At 39.2% G+C, this 26685-nt stretch overlaps 1 protein-coding gene across 1 annotated transcript in view; it reads left to right on the forward strand.

The window, feature by feature from the left end:
* Positions 1 to 23204, forward strand: part of kif20ba (kinesin family member 20Ba) — a 50864-nt gene extending 27660 nt beyond the window's left edge. The window contains exons 24-36 of the mRNA XM_080449413.1: positions 1010 to 1148; positions 1661 to 1783; positions 2580 to 2637; positions 3254 to 3379; positions 3581 to 3696; positions 5088 to 5234; positions 6548 to 6718; positions 9429 to 9536; positions 10132 to 10341; positions 13989 to 14060; positions 19725 to 19815; positions 20685 to 20824; positions 22442 to 23204. Of these exons, the coding sequence (XP_080305539.1) occupies positions 1010 to 1148; positions 1661 to 1783; positions 2580 to 2637; positions 3254 to 3379; positions 3581 to 3696; positions 5088 to 5234; positions 6548 to 6718; positions 9429 to 9536; positions 10132 to 10341; positions 13989 to 14060; positions 19725 to 19815; positions 20685 to 20824; positions 22442 to 22516 (1576 nt within the window). The 3' untranslated portion in view covers positions 22517 to 23204. The remainder of the gene's footprint in view (positions 1 to 1009; positions 1149 to 1660; positions 1784 to 2579; positions 2638 to 3253; positions 3380 to 3580; positions 3697 to 5087; positions 5235 to 6547; positions 6719 to 9428; positions 9537 to 10131; positions 10342 to 13988; positions 14061 to 19724; positions 19816 to 20684; positions 20825 to 22441) is intronic.
* Positions 23205 to 26685: the final 3481 nt, after the last annotated feature.

Raw genomic sequence — 26685 nt, forward strand, 5'->3', positions numbered from 1 at the left:
TCGGCTCGAAAATTTTTTTTTCAAGATAAAACAGGAAACAGGAAACGGATGACGCTCCGGGTGAGTGGAAAGTGAGTGGAAAAGGAACCTGATGACTGATGTTACAGAAAACAGCGCGATCGTTTATTAAACAATTAAACTTGTTGTTAACTAGTTGTACGAACGCTTGTTTTCTATTGCTGTATTGTTTATTGGATCTTGTTTAGTCGATACACTTATTTGTTTTAGCTCATGCTCATTTGATTTAGCTATTTTTGTCTCATCTGTTTAAGGAAATAGGTGGCTGATATATTGCACTTTTACCTTAGCGCTAGGTATACTCTTGGTTGCTTGTTTTTGCAGAAAATGCACTAAAGACTTCTGGTGATTAGTAGTTTTCGTTCCCTACCTATGTTGAATACACTTATTGTAAGTCGCTTTGGATAAAAGCGTCTGCTAAATGACTGTAATGTAATGTAATGTAAAAAGCTATCGACATGTCTAACGTGTCGGCGGCCAAGTGGACCAAGTAGCAATTGACTCGAAAACGCGTCGGCGGCAGTCAAAGAGTTAATAAAGACCTGGAGCTGAAGAAGAGACAGCAGGACATGTACATTATTAGTATACAATTACTTCTTGATGGTGTCATAATGCCTGATGTATACGTGGCTGCATGCAGAAGCTCGCAACGCTTTGCAGAGTTTGGAGATCGCCTCGCAGCGCAAGGCGTTGTGAGCTTGTAGATCTGCTATTTTCAGCTAATGTTCCTCAGGATATACGTTTCATACATTAACCACTTGAACCCTAGCATCTCTATTCTGTCACAAAGATTTGGTGGACCCCCTGGAGTAACTCTGAGGACCCCCTAGGTGTCCTGTTGACCCCCTGTTGAAGACTCCTGACTTAGACTACATTTAATTCATTCAGGACCCATTAGACTAATACAACATTTGATAATCTTTCTACACAATGCTGCAAAGAGAACAAGATGATCTATCTAACGGTTTGTGTGTGTGTGGTTTAATCCCAGACTGAAGCAGACCTCCAAACAGGATCAGGACAGAGAGAAGACCATGAGCCTGGACCTCCAGAGGAAAGAAGACCTCACCACAGACCTCAGAGACAAACTGACTGACTCCAAGAAGCAGATCCTCCAGGTCCAGAAAGAGGTACGAACACCAACTGATTCAATACCTCATGTTTTAACCCAGGGGTTCTCAAACGTTTTCATATCAAGCACCCCATACATTAATTAATATGTACCGTATTTGGCCACGTACCCTCATCTGAAAAAGATTGTGTACCCCCCCCCCCCCCAATTTGAGATTTGTGTTCAAATGTTTTAAAAAATATTCCAAAATGGTCACTGCTATTTTTTCTCCTATATTTTTTGGAAAAATATACAAACTGTGACGAGCTGTGAGTTTGTAGATCTGCTATATCCATCTAGCCAATGTATATAGTGTTAAAGTGGTTAAACTGATTTTGATGCTATATTAACTCATTTTGCTGGGGGGACCCCCTCGAACCCCCATAAATGTGAAGATTCATTCACATTTATTAATTAACTGACTGAAGTGCTGTGGTCTTCATTAGTGGATTGATTCATTGGGAGGTTTATTGATTTATTGTGTTATTTATGTTGCACAGATCTCAGTTATTGATTTATGTTTGTTCACAGATCTCAGCGATGAGAGAAGAAGAGAAACAAGTGAAACAGCAGCTGTGCAGCGCAGAGAAAACCAAGAAACAGCTCCAGAACGATCTGTCTGCAAGAGACAGAACCATACAGCACCTACAATCTGTAAGAATATGATATTAATAACATCCATACAACACCTACAATCTGTAAGAATATTATATGAATATGTCTGTCAGAGACAGAACCATACAACACCTACACTCTGTAAGAATATGGTATTAATAACATCCATACCACACCTACAATCTGTAAGAATATGGTATTAATAACATCCATACAACACCTACAATCTGTAAGAATATTACATTCATAATGCATCATATCGTCGCTACTTTTCAGAAAATTGTGGAGAAAAAAAAACTGTTTTTCCAATGGATCCAATGAATGTAGTCATAAGCTCTTAACTCATTCACTGCCACTGACGTAAAAAACGTAATTTGTCCCGTTTACCAATCCTGCCACTGACGTAAAAAACGTAAATTTTTTTTTTTGAAAAAAATTAATTTTTTTTTTTTTTTTTTTTTTTTTAGTTTTTTTTTCAAATTTGACCCAAAGACCAAGGAGATATGATTGTTTAAAGATCTACACTCCCATCCACTTCCTTGTTAACTTAAAACTTAAAAATTCTGTATCTCGGCTCCTGAGTACTTTTTTTTTTAAATGAAAAATCTCTGGCAGTGGGCAAACGCAGCCAGCAATAATTGTGGCAGTGAATGAGTTAAAGGGATATTTTATTTTCAAACATGTAATTTTTTATCATTATTGTATCGTCTACTCAGGCTTTTGTGAACACCCCAGACAGTTTTTAAGTTGCTTGATTCAGTATTTAGATATTTGATATTCATTTTATCAGACACGCCCCCTTCCTATACAAACCCTTCATGTCCTGTTTCTACAGAACCAAGCCTCTGATTCCAAATCTGACCACATGCAGAAACACCAAGAGCTCAGCAAAGGTAATACGTGTGTGTGTGTGTGTGTGTGTGTGTGTGTGTGCGTGTGTGTGCGCATGGTTGTTTTAATGTCCAGATATCAGCAGTATGTTGATGTTCAAGTGACACATTTTTTATATAGGTTTTGTCATAGTCTTTTGAATCAAATTCCATTTAGTTTGTCACATTTTAGTCATTCTGAAATGTTTTAGTCAAAATGTTTTTGACTAAATATCAAATGATTTTAAATCTACAGTTGATTTAGTCGACTAAAATGTGTTTTGGTGGGGCCGTGATGGTGTTGTAATGCCTGATTTATATTTATTTATACTGCATGCCTAAAATAGCCGATCTACAAGCTTTGTGAGCTTGTAGATCTGCTATTTTTTGGGGCTAAAATGTCTTAGTTCTACTGGATCTCTTCTCCGCTATTCCCTCCCTGACATTTTAGTCTTGTTTTTATTTGTTGATGAAATTGTCAGTATATTTACTCATAATTCTTGTTGTCATCATAGCTTAGTTTTTATTTCGTTTTTGTCAGAAAAAACGTTTTACAAAATGTACAACAAAATGTAGTTGACAAACATTTTTCATCATAGTTGTAGTCGGCAAAATTAACGTGTGTGTGTGTGTGTGTCAGAGCTGCGGGCTAAGGAGGGTGTGTTGGAGAACATGCGTTCTGTCTTGTTGGAACAAGAGGACACTCAGGAACAGATGGAACAAGAGCTACAAGAAAGACTGGACCAAGTACAAGAGCTCACTGATGGTGAGACCCATACACTTGACTATAGCACTGTTTCCCAAGCATTTGTATGGGTTGCCAGGTTATATGCCTAAACCCTAACCCCTTTAAACTCACAAAAACTATGCCCAACCTTAACCTCAAAACACTGCCCACCTGGGCGAAACACCGGGAAAAAAGTCAGTTTATTTTTTAATAGTTTGTCCTTCCTTCATGTTTCCCCAGAGGTGGAGAGACTAAAGGGGAGGTTACATGATCCACAAGACCCGCCCACTCGCACGGACAGCCAATCACAGGATGAGCTCAAACAGGGTGCCGCTCAAGCTCAGGAGAACCTGAAGGTAATGGAGCTAACGGCTTTTAGTGTGATTCTGAATTAGAGAACCTTAGCTTGAATAACTACGATTCATTTGATTGTTATACATTTAATTGAATAAGATTAGAATACATTGCACTGAGTTATATTAGTGTAGGATGGTTAGAGAGCCCGCCTGGGAAGCCAAGAAAGACATTTAACCCCTAAATGTGCTCCCTGAGCGCTACAACCAACAGCTCCTAGAGTGGGTGAAATTGTCACGCAAATAGACAGTGACTGAAAAAGAGCGGGGACCACATTGAATAATTATATTAGATGGTTTATATTAGTTTAGATTGGAGTAGTTTGTACATATTAGTTGCGTTAGATTACATTTGTTTAGTTAAGATTAGTCTAGTTTAGTGCAGGTTAGATTAGTTTACGTTCATTTAGATTTGGTCCGTTCTTATTTAGTTGTTTGGGACAAGATGTAATGATTCAATCTGTCCACCAGATGGTGGTATAGTGTGTGACATAGGCTGTATGTTCAACTTGTGAGCCAGAACTAATAGTGATGATTAGCATGACGTCATTGTAGGACAATGGTTGTTCTTTCAACAACAACAGAAGTTACGTGATTTTGAATGTGTATTGTGACAATCAGTGTAAAACATAAGAGTGTGTGTGTGTGTTTGTGTGTTTAGCTATACTTTTGAACAGGGGGTCCGGGACCCCTAGGGGGTCCTCAGAGTTACTACAGGGGGTCCGCCAAATCTTTGTGTGATATGATTTTTCTTTTTTTACCTTAACCACTTGAACCCTAGCATCCCTTTTCTGAGGAGAACCAAAAATAGCAGATCTACGAGCTTGTAGATCGGCTATTTTTGGCAAAGAGGCTTGGTGTAGAGGGAAAAAAGAGAAGACCAAGTGAACAAAAAAATATATGATCTGAAACACAACTGTATACATTATAGAGGGGGTCCCTGCTTCATCTCTCTCAGCTAGGGGGTCCTTGGCCTGAAAACGTTGAAGACCCCTGCTTTTGAGGACCAAATGTCCCCACAAGAATAGTAGAATTTCAGAAATAGACATGGTGAGGAACCATTCTCCTGGTCCTCATTCTCCTGGTCCTCAATGGTGGTTTTATGACTTTTAGAGATGGGTTTAGAATTGGGAAAAGATTCAAGTTGGGTTTAGGGTTAGAATGAGACATAAAGTTTAGGGGTTGGCATTACAGTTATTCCTGATTTATACGTAGTTTCGCGCTGGTGTCGTGCACCCCAAAAAATAGCCGATCTACAAGCTAACAGCGTGACACGTTGTGAGCTTGTAGATCTGCTATTTTTCGGCTTATGGTTAAAAAAAGCCCCAAAAAATGTAAATGTCATTTATAACATGGGTGTTGTGTGTGTGTGTGTGTGTGTGTGTGTGTGTTAGGTGTGTACGGAGAAGCACCAGGCAGAGCGCAGGAAGTGGCTGGATGAGAAGATGCTTCTGATTGGCCAGGCTAAAGAGGCCGAGGACAAGAGGAACCAGGAGATGAGGAAGTTCATCGAGCTCAAAGAGCGACAGCAGAGAGAGCTGGTGAGTAAAACTATGACGAAAAATGTCTGACTACCTTTTTTTCACTGACAAAAACTAAATAAAAACTAAGCTATGACGACTGAAACTAAGACTAAATATATTGACAATTTCATCAACAAATACAAACTAGACTAAAATGTTAGTGAGGGATCTAGTGGAGAAGAGATCCAGTGGAAAATATATTTAATATCTGTGGAAAATATGTGAATATTTTTAACCTGGAAATTATGCAAAAGATTATTGCAATTATCTCAAATAATTGTGATTACGCAATTATGTAATAATGACAGGCCTACTGATAAGATGATGATCCCAGTAAAGTAACTGGTAAGATGATGATCCTCCCAGTAAACTAACTGGTAAGATGATGATCCTCCCAGTAAAGTAACTGGTAAGATGATGATCCTCCCAGTAAAGTAACTGGTAAGATGATGATCCTCCCAGTAAAGTAACTGGTAAGATGATGATCCTCCCAGTAAAGTAACTGGTAAGATGATGATCCTCCCAGTAAAGTAACTGGTAAGATGATAATCCCAGTAAAGTAACTGGTAAGATGATGATCCTCCCAGTAAAGTAACTGGTAAGATCGAGGGATGCCAACAAAAACTTGGGTCGAACAATCTTCTCCGGGGCAGTTAGGATATTCAAAATAGTTTCGGATCAGTTTCTGGCATCCCTAACAGAAAGCAGACCTTTCCTAGACATGAGAGGTCCATGTGGTTCATGAATGATATGGCAAAAGATCATAAATGTATTTTTCAGTCGTAAAATGTTCAGGGTCCCACTGTCATGGAATTCCTGGAAATATTTTGAAATTAGAAAAAAACTTTTCCAGTCCTGGAAACGGTTTTGGAATTTATCAGGGTCCTGGAAAAATGTGTTGCTTTTGGCTATTGATTTTGTTAATGAAAAACCTTTTCCAAAACATGTATAACATTACACGAAATATGTAACATAAGTAGTTTTTCGGCGAACAGGCTGCGTGATTGCAGCCTAATGTATATCGGACATGACAAAAAGAACAGATCTACAAGCTCACAACGTGCTGCAGCGTGATGTGTAGTTATTACATTTGGCACGAAATTTGGAATGGAATTATAACGTATGGTTTATTTTTGCTACACTGCCTGTCTTTGGACATTGCACATAGGAGTAACAGACTCAGTATTGCGCTGAATGATTGTTATATAGGCCTGGAAATTGGGTTAAATATTCTGGAAAAGTTTTGGAAATTCATTGGTAAAAATGTGTCGGAACCCTGGATTTTAATTTGCTTTATTCCTGTGTGTGTGTGTGTGTGTGTGTGTGTGTAGGACACCCTGTCCTCCCAGCTGTCTCAGAAAGACGAGGATCTGTCCAGATGGAGACAGGACAGAGACACTCTGGTTTCGGCTCTGGAGGTCCAGCTGAGGAAACTGGTGTCTGCCAACGCTGAGAAAGACAAGACCATCCAGGAGCTGTCTGTCTGCGCTACAACACTACAGGTCTGTCTGTCTGTCTGTCTGAATGACCTGTCTGCCTGCTCTGTAACACAGTAAGCCTGTGTGAATACTTCTTCATCAGAGAGAGGAGATGTTAAAGTTTATTATACAACAGGTAGTTCCGACCAAGCAATCTGATTGGCTGAAATAGCTGTGTAGCCGTGCTTCAAACCAGCATCATAGCACGGGCCGCATCACATTAATAAATCACTCCGCACTGCAGTCCGCACCTGATTAGACCATATATGGCACAGCTGTGCTGTGAAGTCACGCTGTCCCACGGTAGGAAAACAAACAGACAGTAGCCTGACCCACCGCCGCCACCGGAGAACAAACAGCTTTGCAAAATGGACTATGTTGTTAATTTTGACTTATTTGGTGGACTTACGGTTGATCAATGGTTAGAAGGTTATAAATATCCTCCTGTGTTAAAGTAAAATTACTCCCATTTCGTTAACAGTCCAGTGTATGTTATACTTTATCGTACGAAGGTATCGCACAGCGAAAATAGCAGATCTACAAGTTCACAACGTGTCGCCATCGCGACGCGTTGTCAGCTTGTAGATCAGTTATTTTGGCCAAGTGACACGGTCGTACGACGGAGCATATAGCCTACTGGAATTCATTCCACTGCGCAAGTATTGATAGCTCAGCTGTCACTCTTGATGAGACGGTGCCTCAGGCTCATTGCGCTGCTACAGGGACTATTTAATGTCTCAGTGAAAAACTCCTCTTTACAGGGAAATGGATAATAGCGAAACATTGTTATTATGAATTGCTCCACAATATGAATACATTTGGATGCGTTTTGTTGGTAACTGTTGTATAATCGCAATATTACACTCGAGGGTGTGCTTTACCTTACATTATTGTCACTTCTGTGATGCGGAGGCGGAACTCGGCTTCGCCTCGTTCCTGACCGCATCACAGGCGTGCCAATAATGACGGTAAAGCACACCCTCTCGTGTAATATTGCTTAAACGTCACCTTCACTTCATGCAGGTTAATATCAGCGTAGTGATATATTATTGATTTCAGCTGTTACAATTCCAAAAATGCAACCATGACCCGCTTTAATTACTTCAGTCTATATTATTAGTTTAATTACCTTTTTTTCCAATGTAGTTGTATTTAAGTTCCTAAAGTTTAACTTAAGTATAACTAAATGCATTTGAAATGAAAGAATGTTTAAGCATAAAGGTTACTTTTCAGGATTCCAATTAAAAAATACAAAAAAAATAATTCTGGATTCCAATTCTCAAATAGAAAAAATAGCTGATTCTATTGAACAGCAGAGATTGAACCATGGTCCTGTTGAGTACAGGGGACACTATAGAATGGTGTATGTTTAACCCATTCTAAAAACGCCTTCTAAATCCTGACTCAAGTTTTCTGAAAAACCTCAAATATTTATGCAAAAAATTGCAAAACCCCAAAAGGGGTTCCCGTACTGAAAAAGGTATAGTTACAAAAAGAAAAATGGGTTAATTATATGAAGATAATGTTGTAAATGGGCATAAGGAAGGACATAATCACATTTTGTGCACTGCCATTGTAAAAATACATAAAAGACTATGGTTGCAATGGACAGCTTCCACTAGAAGACTGTGGTTGTACTGGTCAGCTCCCAGTGACCAACAGTATTAGAAGTGGTACTACAGTAGGTGGCCAGCAGTGGTGGAAAGTAACTAAGTACATTTACTTAAGTACTGTACTTAAGTACAGTTTTGAGGTATTTGTACTTTACTTGAGTATTTCCAATTTCCAATACTTTTACTTCTACTCCACTACATCTCAGAGGCAAATATTGTACTTTTACTCCACTACAATTACTTGAAAACTTTAGTTACTAGTTACTTTTCAGATATCAATTATGATATTATAAAACATACATTAACCACTTTAGCCCTATTTTATACCGAGGCTATTTGAAAACAGCAGATCTACAAGCTCACAACGCGTCGCATCGCGACGCGTTGTGAGCTTGTAGATCTGCTGTTTTCAAATATTTAGTACTTTTACTTTTGGTACTTTAAGTACATTTTGATACCAATACTTTTGTACTTTTACTCAAGTAAATTTCGAATTCCGGACTTTTACTTGTAACAAAATACTTCTACATTGCAGTATTGATACTTTTACTTAAATAAAACATTTGAGTACTTTTTCCACCACTGGTGGCCAGTGACTTTGACCAGTTTAACTTTCAAAACCTTTGCATCGTGCATGTCACACAAACAGAATGCGGCACACAACACCACTGGTTTTGATAATAATGTGGATTGTGGAAGTTAAATGGTGGATTTGTGGCTAGAACTCTACAAACATGTTATATCAACAAAACGCATCGCATTCCGTCTGTGTCACATGCACGATGCAAAGGTTTTGAAAGTGAAACTGGTCAAAGTCACTGGCCACCTACTGTATGTACACCAAAACTTCTTTGCCGAAAATAGCCTGTCTGCAACCTCTCAACACGCTGTGACGTGTTGTGGAGCAAAACGACACTCGTAGAGGACGTGCAGTGTTCTGCTGCATCTCCGTTTGCGCTGAACGACGTGATAACGTTTTGTTGAAATGGTTGCTGTCATTATTGTTTAAATAATACCTTGGCTTACACTGATACTTTTGTACCGCCCAGCCCCATGATAGCCTGTTTACTATCAATTAGCATTATTAATTAACAGTTATTAATTGTGTCTCTCCGTGGCAGACTGCGTCTGATCGTCATAAATCCAACATGGAGGTCAGCCACGTGAAAGATAAATCCAACATGGAGGTCAGCCACGTGAAAGAGCAGAGAGTATCTGCAGTAAGTCAGGTAAGATTAGGATGGAAGGCTTCCTACACACTTTAACATGAACAAAGAGATTACACACATTTTTTCGATAGATCAAGTGTAGCCATATGGAACCCTGCATGAAGTGATTAACGCATTGACCTTGATTTTGGGCGGGAACCCCTATTTGTAACTATACCTTTCAGGGCGGGAACCCCTTTTGGGGTTCCTGTTGCTATGTACAGTATATAGCAAACATACATTTTTTGTCATTTTGGAATAAATATTTTTCAGAAAACCTAGGTCAGGATTTAGAAGACGTTTTTAGAATCGGCCTCAGGTCTAAATGGGTTCAAACCGGGAACTCATCTGTGCAACCACTTAAATCATTATTGTATACTTTGGCTATTCAAATATCGTGAAAATGTGTGCAAATCTTTGAATATATATATATGTATGTAGGTAGGTAGGTAGGTAGGTAGGTAGGTAGCTTGGCAATCGGCTATTTTCAACATGGAAACGATTATGCAAACATAATTGTGATTATCTCAAATAATGGCGATTAGGCGATGATGTGATAATTGTGAGTGTGACCTAACTGTACCTAACAGCATGTGTCTGGGGTTTGCTGCAGCAGGGTTCGGCCGGCTGTTCGCTGGTCCTGGACTCGTCACAGATCTCCACGGAGAACGGACGCCACAGCCGCTTCCCCAAGCCTGAGGTGGAGATCTCCTTCAGCCCGCTGACGCCCAACCGCATGGCTCTGAGACGCCAGGGAGAGGAAGGGGTCACGACCGTCAAGATCACACGCTCCACCCGCAAGAGGAAGAGTGGAGACATGTGGCAGGTGAGCTGTGAGCGCGCACACACGCACGCACACGCACACTAGGGCTGTCAACTTTCCTCAGAAATGATATTCAAATATTGGTCTTAAAAATTGGCAGATATTCGAATATATTCGAATATTATTACATACAAATATATTATTTAAAAAATACATATATTTATATATACATATCTTTTGTTTGTTTTTATAACTTGATACATTGTTTTTTGTATTGTCCCTGTCAAATAAACATTTTTTATTCATTTATTTTTAAATTATATTCGAATATAAATGTTCATATTCGAATATACATATTTTCCCCATATTCGAGGAATATTCAATATTCCAGCCCTAGCGCACACACACACACACACACACACACACACACACACACACACACACACACACACACACACACACACACACTAAGAAATAAATAAAATAGATCAGGGGTCTTCAACAGGGGAGTTTCTACAAGGGGCTGCCAAATCTTTGTGTGATAGGATTTATTTTTTTGGGCCCTATAAGTGAGGTTTGGAAATGTGTACAATTATCCTGCGCTGTGATTGGCCAAAAATGTACCCCGCCTAACCCTGCACCGTGATTGGCCAATCACAATCTATTCAGGACTGTGATTGGCCAGTGTCACATGACACATGTGCATAGCCCTATATAAGAAACCATAACTTAAAAAAAAACATACATTTGTTTTTTTCAAGTTATGGTTTCTTCCATCATAAAGAGTGTTTCAATAAATGTATTTATTTTTTGTACACGATTGGTTGACTCCATTCAGTATTGTGATTAGCTAGCAAGACACCGCCCACTTCACACAGGGTGTGATTTTTATTTTAATTATTTTTACATTAACCACCCCTAGCATCCCTATTCTGAGAAGCACTTTAGCCAAAAATAGCTGATCTACAAGCTCACAACCCATCATACAGAACGGCTATTTTCGGCAACAAGGTTTTTTTTGTAAAGAGGGGGAAAAAGACCAAGCACAAGAGTGAAAGGTGAAAATACACATTAAAGGGGTATTTCACCCCATGGAGACTTGAATTCATGGACAAAGAGTCTCCTTTGTGTCTCATACCGGAAGTCTGAGTCTACTGTATGAAGCTAGATATGAAAAGTATGAAATGGTTTAATCAGTGACACAATTGTATACAATATGTCTCTCTCATCTAGCGGGTCCTTTGCCCTGAAAAAACATTGAAGACCCCCTGAAATAAAATGGAGAGTTTCGCGCTTAAACCCATCCGGGAAACACATCTGTCTGTGACATTTTAGAGTTCTTTGGCTATTCCAAAAATAGCAGATATACAAGCTCCTTGATATACGAGCTTGCAGATCTGCTATTTTAGAAGAATTGTGAAAATGTGTGCAAATCTTTGAATACGTATTTCTTTTAAAGCCAACATTCGTAAAATATTGTCCCCCCCCCCCCGAAGCAAAGATTTGAGTTACAAATGTTTGCTTTAAAAATATATATATTCAAAGATTTGCAAAAAATTATCCCCCCCACCCACCCAAAAAAAAGCAGATCTACAAGCTCATAGTGCGCACTCGGTGTTGTGCTATGAGCTTGTAGATCTGCTATTTTTTGAATGGCCAAATAAATCTCAAAATGACACTGTTGCGTTCCCGGAATTGAATGGTTTCAAATGACACCAGACTGTAGTAGTGTGAGCCGTTGTGCAGCAGTGCTGTGATGTGTAGATTTGAACTTGTAGATCTGCTGTGATGATGTGGCTCTGGTTCCACTTAGTCCGTCAGGAAATCTCATCAGCCCATCCTCACCAGTTTGTTTTATAGTGTTGTTTTATAGTTATTGACTCGTTAATGTTTTTAACACACACTCGTAATTATTTAAATAGATCTTTTTTAAAACAACTGCAGGACATAAACAGAAATGTGAACTTATTAAAAATAAACGTTATTTTTTTTCTTGTTTTCTAACCTTGACTGTTGGTTCTTTTTCCAAGAGCAAAAGTTTGAGGCTGACTAAAAGGAAAGTGACTCCAGAGGTATTGTGTTTTATCTATAACCGTATTCAATCATAACGCCACATTACCTCCATAATCATATCTCCACATTACCTCCGTAATTCAGCCTGTCACAATTATTACATAATCTTTTAATCGCAATTATTTGAGATAATCACAATAATTTTTGCATAATCTTTTCCATGTTGAAAAATGTTGAAAAATGCATTTTCAACATTTTCATTTAAAAAAAAAAAAGCAGAAATGGCAGATCTACAAGTTTACAAGGCGTCACGAAGTGACGCCTTGTAAACTTGTAGGTTGGCTATTTCGTATATATATATGTAACATTATTAACCCTTTAAGACCTGAGGCGATTCTTTAAAAAAAATCTAAATCCTAACAGTTTTTGGAAAAAAAATCTAAACATATTTTTTTTCACGATTTTTCAAAAATAGCAGATCTACAAGTTCATAGCGCGGCACTCGGTGCCGCGCTATGAGCTTGTATATCTGCTATTTTTGAATAGCCTAAAGAAATCTAAAGTGACACAGATGCGTTCCAGGTATCAATGGGTTGTTAAATGGGTCAATGTATTTGTATATTTAAGTAATTTGTCATATCTGCCCTGTGCATTTTTTTATTAAGACAACAGAATTATTTTTGTATTCATGTTCCAGTGTTCAATGCCAAACACACAATTAAATTGTTAATCGTAATTATTTGAGTGACTTTTAATCAAGTCAACTTACATTTGTAATAGTGACAGTCCTAGCCATGATCATAATCATATCTCCACAATACCTCCATAATCATCATCAACTATAAGTCGACCACCGTACCTCCATATTCATAATAAACCATAACTCGGCATTACCCCATGATCATAATAAACCATAACTCATTACATATTCATAGTAATCATCCATTATTCTGAATAATCATGAATAGATAAAAAATGTCAGCAGAATAATTACATTTTTAAATGTTTTTAGACAAAATGTTTAAATGTTTCTGACTGATGATGAATTGTATCAACTAAAATGACACCATGATCTGTGTACAGAGACTGTGCAAACGGAACCAAATGGACCTTTTATGGGTCTGTAACTCTGAGAGTGTACAAATAGAACCAAATGGACCCTTACGGTCTGTAACTCTGAGAGTGTACAAATAGAACCAAATGGACCCTTACGGTCTGTAACTCTGAGAGTTCCATTTGTAAAATGAACACTGCATATTTTACAGTGTATATTGGGGGGGGTCCCAGAGTCAAATCTTATCAAATGGGGGTCCGTGACCATAATGTATATCAAACGGGGGGTTTTTGAAATGTAAAAGCTCTCGGCTCAGTAGTGTGAAAACAGTCAGTGGTCTATGCAGTGATAGAGGGGGTCCAGTGGTCTATGCAGTGATAGAGGGGGTCCAGTGGTCTATGCAGTGATAGAGGGGGTCCAGTGGTCTATGCAGTGATAGAGGGGGTCCAGTGGTCTATGCAGTGATAGAGGGGGTCCAGTGGCTCCGTTTTGCTGTGGGGGGCTTTTTCCTGCCGTGGTTTGGATTCCTCATGTGCCCTTACAGCGAAGGATCATGTTAATGTGTGTGTGTGTGTGTGTGTGTGTGCGTGCGTGTGCGTGTGCGTGTGCGTGTGCGCGTGCGTGCGTGCGTGTCTCACATCAGGAGGAGGTAGATGTTGAGAACAAAAGGAATACGAGAACCAGACACACTCCAAAACCAACACACCAGGAACAGGTAACTCACACACACACACAGGCCATTTCCATATCCACCGATTCTCTCTAGACTGGATATGGTTGCTGTCGGGTAGAAACTCCATAGTTTAAAACATATATAGATAATGGCATGATATGCGTTTTGGTAAATTATGGTCCCATTTATTTTAAAATGAATGACCAAGTGAAGACCCGCCCTCGCTGTGGTTTCAGCCAATAGCATTAATTTCCGTTTGCATTTTGAATGCGGAGATATATATATATATATATATATATATATATATATATATATATATATATATATATATATTATTATATATATTATATATATATATATTATATATATATATATATATATATATATATATATATATATATATATATATAATATATATATATATATATATATATATATATATATATATAATATATATATATATATAATATATATATAATATATATATATATATATATATATATATATATATATATATATATATTATATATATAAAAAACGGATGTAGAAAGATGGCGGATTTGAAATCACTGCAAAATAGGCTTCATATACGGCCTGTAGAAACCAATGGCGTGATGCTACGCTCTATGATTCACACCAGTGGTGACTGTGGAAAGTAACTAAGTACATTTACTAAGTACTGTACTTAAGTACAATTTTGAGGTACAGTATTTGTACTTTACTGGAGTATTTCCCATGGATTAAAGTTCTCCGTCGTGGCGACGGATTTCCGTCGTGAGGATTTTTTAGGGGTCATTTATGAGATCTGTGCAGATCTGCAAAAAAAAAAAAAAAAGTGGGTGGGGGGGTATGTGTATATGCCCGCGGTGTCAATGACATGACCGAAGTCATCAAAATGTAGCCTACTTGCTATTCAAAATGATCTCCAAATTACAAAGCATCCACCATCCCATAGAATTAAAAAATAATCCATCACCAGCGATAAATATCAGCTGCTCAGAGTGCTGCGTTGGTGCTGCGTCACAACCCCTGTAACCCGACACCGTGTTTAGCCCTCAGCAATATACTTAGCTGTGTGGCGGTGTCGTGCGCGGTAAATAGCAGACCTACAAGCTCACAACAGGTCACGAACGGTACGCGTTGTGAGCTTGTAGATCTGCTATGTTTACGGCATGCATTAAGTGCTCCATTCCCAACGCTCACAACGCATCACGAACGGGACGCGTTGTGAGCTTGTAGATCTGCTATTTTTACGGCATGAAATGTTAGTTGTGTTAGTTGTGCTCCGTTCATTCTGACTTAAAGTAGCACGGATTTACCGCTGAAGTTATGGATTTTACTCTGTATGGATGGTGGCAGTGTCCAAACGATGAAATCACAGGAACAATGGAATACACTGTTGTTTTTAATCGAAAGTGGATTACACCACGTAACAGGTAGGATATAATTATTTGTTGCAGGGAAGGGAGCAGTAATTGACAATAAACGTATGCTTAGCTTACGTTCACTTGCATTAAAATAAGCAGCGGAACAATTGCTATGTTTGCCAATCAGAGAGGAAGGATTTATTTGTCACTCACAAAAAAATCACCCATACAGGTGTCAATGCCAAAACTCTGGGCGGTGTTTCATTTGTGACGGTATCATGATTGGTTTTCAAGGCAGGAGGCGGGGAGGTTTATCCACCATGCATTGCACTGTTGTGTTTATACTCCCACCTGTGGTAGCGCCGTACCGGTCAGTCGAGCATAAATCATGGAGGCGTTGGTTGTGAATGAAGGCTCTGATGTGACTGTCATTGACAGCAAACTTTAACAACAAACCGTGACTAGCAGTGTTAGTCAAATCACTGGTTCTCAACCTGTGTGTCGGGACCCACAAGGCCAGGGGGGTCCCCACGTAATTTTTTTGTTTGGGGGGGGTCCCCAGATGACAGTAAAGTGACAATTTTTTTAAAGACCTTTTTAATACAAAAAAAAGAAGGAAGAAATGAAATATAAAATAGCATTACTGCATGAAAAGTAATCAACAAACAATACTATAGGAAATTGTAATTTGTGAAAATAGCTGATCTACAAGCTCACAACACATCATATCTCGGCATGTTGGGAGTTTGTAGATCGGCTATTTTTACTCTTATAGTGTGACACTCTTGTATGATGAAGTAGGGCAGTGGTTCCCATACTTTTTAATTTCATGGACCCCCAGTTTAATAAGCATTCGGCCACGGACCCCCATGTGATACCTCTTTGCTATCTCTGGGACCCCAATCTATACTAAGAAATCCTAACTCTGAGAGTGTACAAATGGAACACTCTCATAGTTAAAGTCATGTAACTCCTCAAGGACCCCTGGGGGTCCCCGGACCCCAGTTTGAGAACCGCTGAAGTAAGGCATTCATTTATGAAAAAACATAAAGTTGAAATATGGAAATACAAGGTTTCGGCCTGACAGCGAAGATATATATATGATTTAATCATTTGCATTTATCCATCAAAACATTATGTTTATTTGTATTTATTCATTTCCTTCACTTGCTGACGTGCTGCTGCGCAACAGGGCAGATATCCGCCAGGCCAGGTGGCCCTACCCAGGCCCATGAAATTCATAGGCAGTCTACAGTAGCCAATTAGAATGAAATCTGCTAAAACTGACTCATACACTAATACAGAACCATATATAGGCAAAATATTGTCTCTGACTCTCTGTCGGTTGGGAAAACTGTTTACCTTTTATTTTAAAACAATTTCTAATGGTGAAAAAAGCCAATCTACGAGCTATAATTATTAAAAATTAAGAAATACTATATATTTTAAATAGTGAAAAATACAGAAAATAGGGGAAAATACAGAAAATCTCTAATCTGTGATTCTAATGTGATTAATGTGACCCCTAGTGAAGTCCAGGGCTGAATGTGACAAATATTGAGACAAATAGGCTATAACCCAATACATAATTTTATGAAATAAATGGGTTATATTTTACAGATACAGTAGTTACACTATTCTTGTACTATATTACAATTAAATCATCCTTAACCTTCAAGTTAAATTCATTATTTCCGTGGACTTAAAAAAATCTTCGTTTTATTTGATGGCCTTCTTTTTGATTGGCCTTTATTACAGGCCCTACCAGCCTGTAGGGGGAGGTAGAGAGTCACATTATAATACCAGCCTGTAGGGGGAGGTAGAGAGTAACATTATAATACCAGCCTGTAAGGGGAGGTAGAGAGTAAAATTATAATACCAGCCTGTAGGGGGAGGTAGAGAGTAACATTATAATACCAGCCTGTAAGGGGAGGTAGAGTGTAACATTATAATACCAGCCTGTAGGGGGAGGTAGAGAGTCACATTATAATACCAGCCTGTAGGGGGAGGTAGAGAGTAACATATTATAATACCAGCCTGTAGGGGGAGGTAGAGAGTAACATAGTATAATACCAGTCTGTAGGGGGAGGTAGAGAGTAACTTATTATAATACCAGCCTGTAGAGGGAGGTAGAGAGTAACATATTATAATACCAGCCTGTAGGGGGAGATAGAGAGTAACATATTATAATACCAGCCTGTAGGGGGAGGTAGAGAGTAACATAGTATAATACCAGTCTGTAGGGGGAGGTAGAGAGTAACATATTATAATACCAGCCTGTAGAGGGAAGTAGAGAGTAACATATTATAATACCAGCCTGTAGGGGGAGGTAGAGAGTAACATATTATAATACCAGCCTGTAGGGGGAGGTAGAGAGTAACATATTATAATACCAGCCTGTAGGGGGAGGTAGAGAGTAACATAGTATAATACCAGTCTGTAGGGGGAGGTAGAGAGTAACATATTATAATACCAGCCTGTAGAGGGAGGTAGAGAGTAACATATTATAATACCAGCCTGTAGGGGGAGATAGAGAGTAACATATTATAATACCAGCCTGTAGGGGGAGGTAGAGAGTAACATAGTATAATACCAGTCTGTAGGGGGAGGTAGAGAGTAACATATTATAATACCAGCCTGTAGAGGGAGGTAGAGAGTAACATATTATAATACCAGCCTGTAGGGGGAGGTAGAGAGTAACATATTATAATACCAGCCTGTAGGGGGAGGTAGAGAGTAACATATTATAATACCAGCCTGTAGGGGGAGGTAGAGAGTAACATAGTATAATACCAGTCTGTAGGGGGAGGTAGAGAGTAACATATTATAATACCAGCCTTTATTATTTATTAAAAAAAAATTTGCCGCCCGACAGTTAAAGTCTCACTCTTAGAAATTTCTGAAAGTTGGCAGCCCTGTCCCTGTCTTATTCTAGGACAGGGGTAAATTATAGTGATGGGCATATCGATACTTGTTTCGATATATCGATCGATTGTCTGAATATCGTTTGGTATCGATACTTAAAAAAAACGATACTTTTTCATGTACTTCCGGTTTATCTCAATTTCCGGTTCCGGTACTTCCGTTTCCGGTTTATCGCAATTTCCGGTTCCGGTATGGCAATTTCCGGTCCCGTTTCCGGTTTGATTCTGTTTCCGGTTCCGGTATCGGTATCGGAAAATCGCCCCCAAAAATATCGGTATCGAATTGAAGAAATGTGGTATCGGCCCATCACTATAAACCGATGCAAGGTTCGGGGGTTTCCCCTTTCACAACGTCCCCCCCCCCGGTCTGACAATGATTTTCAGGCACCCCCCCCCCCCATCTAAAAATCCTTTTCAGTCTTGGGATTTTTTCTGGCTTTAATCCCTGATTTCCAATTTCCAATACTTTTACTTCTACTCCACTACATCTCAGAGGCAAATATTGTACTTTTATTCCACTACAATTATTTGAAAACTTTAGTTACTAGTTACTTTGCAGGTATAAATTATTACATTATAAAACATACATTAACCACTTTAGCCCTATTTTATACCTAGGCTATTTGAAAATAGCAGATCTACAAGCTTGTGAGCTTGTAGATCAGCTATTTTCAAATATTTTAGTACTTTTACTTTTGGTACTTTAAAGGTAGGGTAAGTGATTTGCAATTATTCAAATAATTGCAAAATGGGTCTATGTTCTGATAGTGCTCGTTACTATAGAGTGTCCTGTCCATATAAAGAGTCTCCACGTCTCTCCAGCTCTCTATAAAACAGAAAATGCATTTTCGTTTCAGTTTCATTTCCAATTTTATCCAATCAGGATAGAGAACTCAATCAGGATACAGATTAAACAAGGGAAATTGGAAGTGAAGAAATGAGCAGGCAAAATTAGAACTGGAACACTATAAAAAATAAAGCTTAAAAATGGGTACTTTCTCCTGATTGGCTGAGATTTTGACACCTACCAGAACATGTATTTTCTGTTTATTAAAGAGCTGGAGAGACGGGGAGACTCCTGTTAGTGAACAAACACTCTATAGCAATGATTACTATCAGAATATAGTGCTTAAACCTTTAAAAAAAATACTTTTTGTTTTAACCCAAAAATATCACTTACCCTACCTTTAAGTACATTTTGATGCCAAAACTTTTGTACTTTTACTAAAGTACTTTTTTTTTTCTCGACTTTTACTTGCAACAGAGTATTTCTATATTGCAGTATTGGTACTTTTACTTAAGTAAAGAATTTGAGTACTTTTTCCACCACTGATTCAAACACACACTCGTAATTCTCTCTAACCCTCCTGTGTGTTGTGTTGTGTTGTGTTGTGTTGTGTTGTGTTGTGTTGTAGAGATCTGCAGACCCTCACAGCAGAAAGGAAGGCACTCTACAGAAGATAGGAGGATTCTTACAAAGTTCCCCTACTCTGCTGGGAAGTAAAGGTAATGCCGTTGTCATGGAGAGAGACGTGCAGCAGGTGACCGTTTGACAGCTCAGAAATAAGACCAGTCATTTCCGGTCTGAAGTGGTTTGGTGCAGAGCGGGTGGAAAAAAAGGAGGTGACTAAATGTAGACCCCTGGGGAACCCCAGTCAGCGAAGTACATTTTTAAGTGATTAGATGAGGCCAAGGGGGGTGTAGTGCTCGCCTCACGCGGCACCACGTCGTTTCACCAGTCCTTTGAGCAAAAGCATGCACCAGCATGGTCATCAAATTATAGGCTTAGGAATGCGACAAAAACGAAAAAATATCCATGGGGTGACTAATCCATAGAAATATTGTTTTGGGTGAACTATCCCTTTAAGCAAAACAAAAGCCAGCACTAGTCAGCCCGGGCAATGGAGTTAATTTATCCTCTTTGCCGTCTGTTCATGGAAATAATTACAACTGAACATAGGTAGCTACAATGACAGAATACTGCTGAAAAGGGAAAGATCAAACGGGTGTCAGAAGCCATAACAGCACGGACACAAATGAACAAAGAAAAACTAATCTTTTTTTTTTTTTTTTTTTCACATCTGCATTCTATGATCCTATCTTTCTTAAGCTTGCATTCCTTGGGCAAAAAATTATATTTAATTTCATAATGCTGGTCGGGCCCATTCACACGTGTGTGTGCATTAACTCACCTTCATTTCATTGTCAGTATATTTAGCCATAGTTTTAGTCATCATAGCTTAGTCTTTATTTAGTTTTCGTAAGTGAAAAAAGGTATAGTCGACAGACATAGTTTTAGTCGACGAAATCAAAACTGGTGCTCAGATGACACAGGGGATTTAACTGTTCTGTGTGTCTTCTTCGTCCCTCTGCAGCGAAGAAGATGATGAGTTTCGTCAGCGGTCGAGGTGAAGGCGACACGGAGCCATCGTCGTCGTCGCCTTTGGCAAAGAAATCCAAGAAGAAAGTTTACAGACCTCAAATCTCCTCGCCTATGGACTTCAACTCACACACGGTACACATACACACACACACACACGCACACACATTCACATAAAAGTAGCTATAATGTATTTGATTTGATGTTTTTCATTTCATACAGTTGACAGTTTTGCCAATAAAACAGATTTGCAGGTCCTTGAATATTTTCCAGGTCAACCGTAGTTATATTGTATCAACAGATTGATTAAAATGTCTTATTTGATAAAAACAAGTACCTTTAATCATGTTAATCATCCTATTAAATGATGGTTTTTATTTGAGATTTAGTCATTCTGTGATTCATTCTTCATTATCTGAGAACACACACACGCACGCGCGTGCACACACACACACACGTGTGCACACACACACACACACACACACACACACACACTCTCTCTCTCTCTCACTCTCACTCTCTCTCTCTCTCTCTCTCTCTCTCTCTCTCTCTCTCACTCTCTCACTCTCTCACTCTCTCACTCTCTCACTCTCTCACTCTCTCACTCTCTCACACTCACACCAGGGACGTGCTGGCCACTGGGAAATTTGGGAAAATTCCAGAACGGCCGCGCCATTTACGGGCCGCCAGACGGCCGGTGGGCCACCAAAAAAAAAAAAAATGTTTTTTTTTATAAAAAAATTTTTTGCTCCCGTTTTAGGATTATTACGGTAATTTCCGGGTCGCGCGGCCCAATTATTGTGGGATCGCTAAAGCGATCACACTAATGTTATTGCCACTATTTATTATATCTTCCGCCCGTTTTTTGGCGGCTAACTAGTCCTTCATACTTTTAGCTACAAACTCCATTCCAACTCTACAACGTTCGGCCTACTTAGGACATATCGGCTACCATTTGAATTTTTGAAATCATTTGTACTTTTAGAGATATTTCACTTTTTACTTCTAAAAAACTCCCATTCCTTTCAATGGAGAAATTCATACTTTTAGCTAGAAACTCCGTTCCAACTCTATAACGTTCAGCCTACTTAGGACATATTGGCTACCATTAGAATTCTTTTAATAATTTGTACTTTTAAACCTTTTGAACCTTTAGAACCTTTCAAACCTTTCAAACCTTTCACATCTTTCAAACCTTTAGAACCTTTAGAACCTTTAGAACCTTTTACATCTTTCAAACCTTTAGAACCTTTCAAACCTTTCAAACCTTTCAAACCTTTCAAACCTTTCAAACCTTTAGAACCTTTAGAACCTTTAGAACCTTTAGAACCTTTAGAACCTTTAGAACCTTTAGATCCTTTAGAACCTTTAGAACCTTTAGAACCTCTTAAACCTTTCAAACCTCTTAAACCTTTCAAACCTTTTGAACCTTTCAATGCTTTAGAACCTTTAAAACCTTTCAAACCTTTAAACCTTTCAAACCTTTAACTCTACTAACACTATCAATACTCAATACCATCAACATTCTTAGCGATCCCACACTGTTTCTTCAGGAACAGTACCTTCTAGTTAGTTACGTTACTGTTGGGCTGGGACGTTTTTCAGCAGTGGCGTAATTTACATAGGGTTGCTGGGTTAAAACGCCCCCCCCCCGTTGACAAAACGGTGGGCCGGTTCGGAAAATCCCAGAGCTGAATTTTGGTCCCAGCACGCCCCTGACTCACACACTAACAGATGAATGTCCTCCTCCAGATCATCACCAGTGAAGTACAGGAGAGAGACGCTGATGAGCTGAAGAGACGACTTCGGTCCAGAACGGACAAATAACCAGTGGGACCCCGTGGCCCACACTGGGCCCCGTGGCCCACACTGGGCCCCGTGGCCCACACTGGGCCCCGTGGCCCACAGGCTGAGAATTGCTGCTTTAGACCACAGACGCCCATAACTCTGACTATGTATTTTGATGCATTTGTACTCTGTCCGAGTTACACACTTATAAGGGTCCATTTTTTTTTGTTGCATTTTTTCCACTGTCAGTTCTAGACTTGTAAGGTTCCATTTGGTTCCTAACTAGTAATCTCTTTGCTGGGGAGGGGGGATGTTAGTGTAAGTTAATGGTTGGGTTTGCTAGGATGTTAGCGAAGAAGGTGCTTGCTAGGCTGTAAACGCAAACCCTTTAAAAATGAATGTATAAAATACTCGACTACCTTTTTATCAATTTGAGTAGATTAGCACTACAGTTAACGTCCTCACCAGAATCAGAAGCTGTTTTTAATGACATTTTTTCTAGAACAAACTTTTAACACCACATGTCTTATCTTGCAATAAACAATCCATCAAAAGGCAATACATGAAGCAATGAACTCCATTGATTATTGACATGAAGTTAATGTGCACTTTATTCTATTGTACTGAGGAATGAATCCATGTTTAATAGTGCATGTATATTATTTTATTGGTACATGATTATACAGGTCTTTGTAGAATTGATTGGTCAAAATGTGTTTTTTTTCTCAATAACAGACCGTTTATGTTGCTACTGTATGTAACACTAATAAAAACCATCTTTATATCAATATGTTGTGGCAAATATTTGGTCTGTTATTCAAGATGTAGTTAAAGTTCAGTGAAACGGACAAGGAGCAGCATGAAGGAGGAGCAGTTACAGATCCATGGTTAAAACATGAAGACCGGGAACTCATCTGTGTCATTTTTAGATTACTTTGGCATATTAAAAAATAGCAGATCTACAAGCTCATAGCGTGGCACTGAGTGCCGTGCTATGAGCTTGTAGATCTGCTTTTATTTTCATTTTTTTTAAATCTTGAACATTTGTGCAAATCTTTAGTTTGTTCGCTTTAAAAAATATATATATATATATATTCATTTTTAACTCATCTTTGCCTCTGGGGGATTCTACAAGTGTCTTCTAAATCCGAAAGGTCGTGACAGACGGGAAGCGGTCCACGCGGGCGTTACCCCTCAGATCAGCGGTGGTCGCGCCGCGATCATTGTTGTTTTGGCCTCCTGCGCGGTGCGCTGAAAAGGAAAGCTCACCACAATCCAGCACTAGCCGCGCACGTGTGCACAAACGAGCACGAGAATTTCACGGGACTGCGCCCGCCTGCCTCGCCTCACCGCCCCGCAACTTCTCCGCGCGTCCCAAATAGTCGCCCGACTCTCATTGAAAATGAATTACATAGGCGCGTCGGCCGCCTGCCGTCTGAAATGAGATGATATGAGAAATGCTTTGTTAATCCCCAAAGGGAAATTGTGGTGTTAACAGCAGCACAGTGTAACAAATAAATAAGTAAACAACAGACAAACAAAAACCCAACAAAACGGATGGACACACACTAGACCAGGGCCGACAAAGGACCAATGTATTTAGGGATGAGTTCTTAAAGACGGGGTGCCGTGATTTTGTGGACACGCCTCCAGTTCATTAAGTATACCTGGTTCTCACCTTAGCACTTCCCACCTGAACCAGTCCCTCTGCCTCCTGTCCTAGTCCCTCCTCCTCATGCTAGGGCATTCACAACTAATGATTTTTATGTCAAAATTTACGTAAAAAAATTATACAAAATAAAATAAAATAAACTTTATTATTATTATTTTTTAGGGGGGTTATTGTTTTAATGCCATCCTACTACAATATTATTATCCTCCTGCCCTTATTTTTATGGCGTTTTAAGGGAAGCGCTTCTGGCACAGCAGCACAGCACCACAGCAGCGTCTCCAAGGATCCCCATTGCCCAATAAGAGGCTTTTATTGGGCATACTTTTGACCCCCTTTTGATAAAAAATAAAGTCAGGAGGATAATAATAGTAAGATGGGCCATTGCTATGGCATTAAAACAAATAAAACTATATACTATTCGACTAGTACCAACAAGGTTGACTAGTGGTTAAACTAGTCGACTAGTTGATGAAAGCCCTATGCCCACACCTGCTGTATTATGATAATGCAGATCTACAAGCTGTCAATACGTCTGCGCTTGTAGATCCGCTGTTTTCAGTTAATATTTTAAGATGAGAGTGTTTGAAGTGGTCTTCCATCAAACCCTAATGGTCTGGGATATTTCATGTAAAAGCAAAGGTTTAAAGCCTCAGTCTGTGATTTCTTCACCCGGTTGGCTGTATGCAGTGGTGTAAAGTAACTAAGTACATGTACTGTAAAATTCTGAGCCAAGTTTACTTTACTGGAGTATTTCCAATTGTCTACACTTTTACTTTTATTCCACTACAATTATATGAAAACTTTAGTTGCTTGGCACTGGCAGATATAAATTATTACATAATAAAACATACATTAACCACTTTAGCCCTATTTTATACATAGGCTATTTGAAAATAGCCGATCTACAAGCTCACAACGCGTCGCATTGCGACGCGTTGTGAGATTGTAGATCTGCTATTTTCATTTTCATTTTAGTACTTTTACTTTTGGTACTTTAAGTACATTTTGATACTAATACTTTTGTACTTTTACTCAAGTAAATTATGAATTCCGGACTTACTTGTAACAGAGTACCTCTACATTGCAGTACTGATACTTTTACTTAAGTAGAACATTTGAGTACTTTTCCCACCACTCGCTGTATGTAGAACATCAGGTTTCACACTGTTTCACTATAATCGCACATCAGGGTTTGGTCATTCAAACGGTTTCAGTCGTAAGAATGTGTTTTTGCTTTGATCCATGTGCTTAACGGGTTAAAAGGGCTCTAGGCAACTTCTACCACCCCTCCACTCCACCCCCCCGCCCTCCACTCCACCCCCCTCCCCCCCCTCTCCTCATCAGCAGTTCGTTTCCCCGACCACCAGACAAGTGACGCAGGGGGACTTCTGAAAGGGCCATGCCGAAAATAGGTTGCTTTATTCGGATACAATGTGTGTCACTGCCCGCCCCTGCCGGTTCTCTGAATTTCTGTTTTTAAAGGCTCTGTCATGATTAATTGATCAGTGAGTGTGGATCCCGTGTGGATCATGGACGTCGTGTGACATCAGTAAACTATGATGTCAATCATCAATGACATACAGTATGACTCCATATTTGGGCACGTTTGTGGGTGGGCATCGCAAACTTAACGTCCAGATTTGATTGGACGAATGTCGGTAACACAACACAGATCTCATGTTTTAACGTGGCTTTGCTTTGTGTCACCAAATAGAACCATGTGTTGTGAAGGTTTAGTGTCTGAACCTTCAGACCAGACAGAGAAAGAAGACAGCTCTATTTTCCACACAGAAACATGTTGACTCCTTTTTTTAATTCTTGTATACACAGTTCCTGACTCCCTGTATATTCTTGTCCAGTGGTTATCAACCTTTTCTGGATCACGGCCCACTTGAACGTTTTGAAGATGCACAAGGCGGTTTATCATGAGCATTTAGTGAGGACCGATTTATATGAAGATAGGTTGAAAATGGGTGAAGTCATCCTTTAATGATTGTGTTGCGGCTTGGAACAAACAGTATATTTTATGTTCCTATTCATCACTATCACAATGCAAAGCATCCATTGCACAGCTGTGTGGCCATTTCAATCAGGCTGGTTTTTGCCATAAAGCAAGAGGAACTGACATTATGGCCGTTTCCCCACGGGAAATAAACAGGAAGCAGTAAAAGAGTTAATGTTATATTATCAGAATCGTAGTGATTTGCTAATTATTTGGGGGTCCACTTGCAATATCCTCACAGCACACGGGTTGAGAATCACTGTTCTGGTCTGTTTTTTGTTTTTTTTCAGTTTCTTTCTCCTTCTTTCTTTCTCATTTGCTTTTTTCACGGCTGCCAGTTCCTGATGTTTAGTCATATCCCCAAGCTCCAGACGTCTTAAAACTAGGACTTAAGGCTAGGAAGTCCAGGCCACTCGGTGTCATCGTCTCTACGATCATCAACATCCACTGGAACATCATTTTTTTATTTAGCATTTTTTCATTCTATTTACTTGTCTTTCTTTTAAGTTTTCGTCTTTCTGTTGTCATGGCTGC

This window comes from Gymnoscopelus braueri, assembly GCF_963280865.1.
Source record: "Gymnoscopelus braueri genome assembly, chromosome: 14".
In the NCBI taxonomy this organism is placed as follows: Eukaryota; Metazoa; Chordata; class Actinopteri; order Myctophiformes; family Myctophidae; genus Gymnoscopelus; species Gymnoscopelus braueri.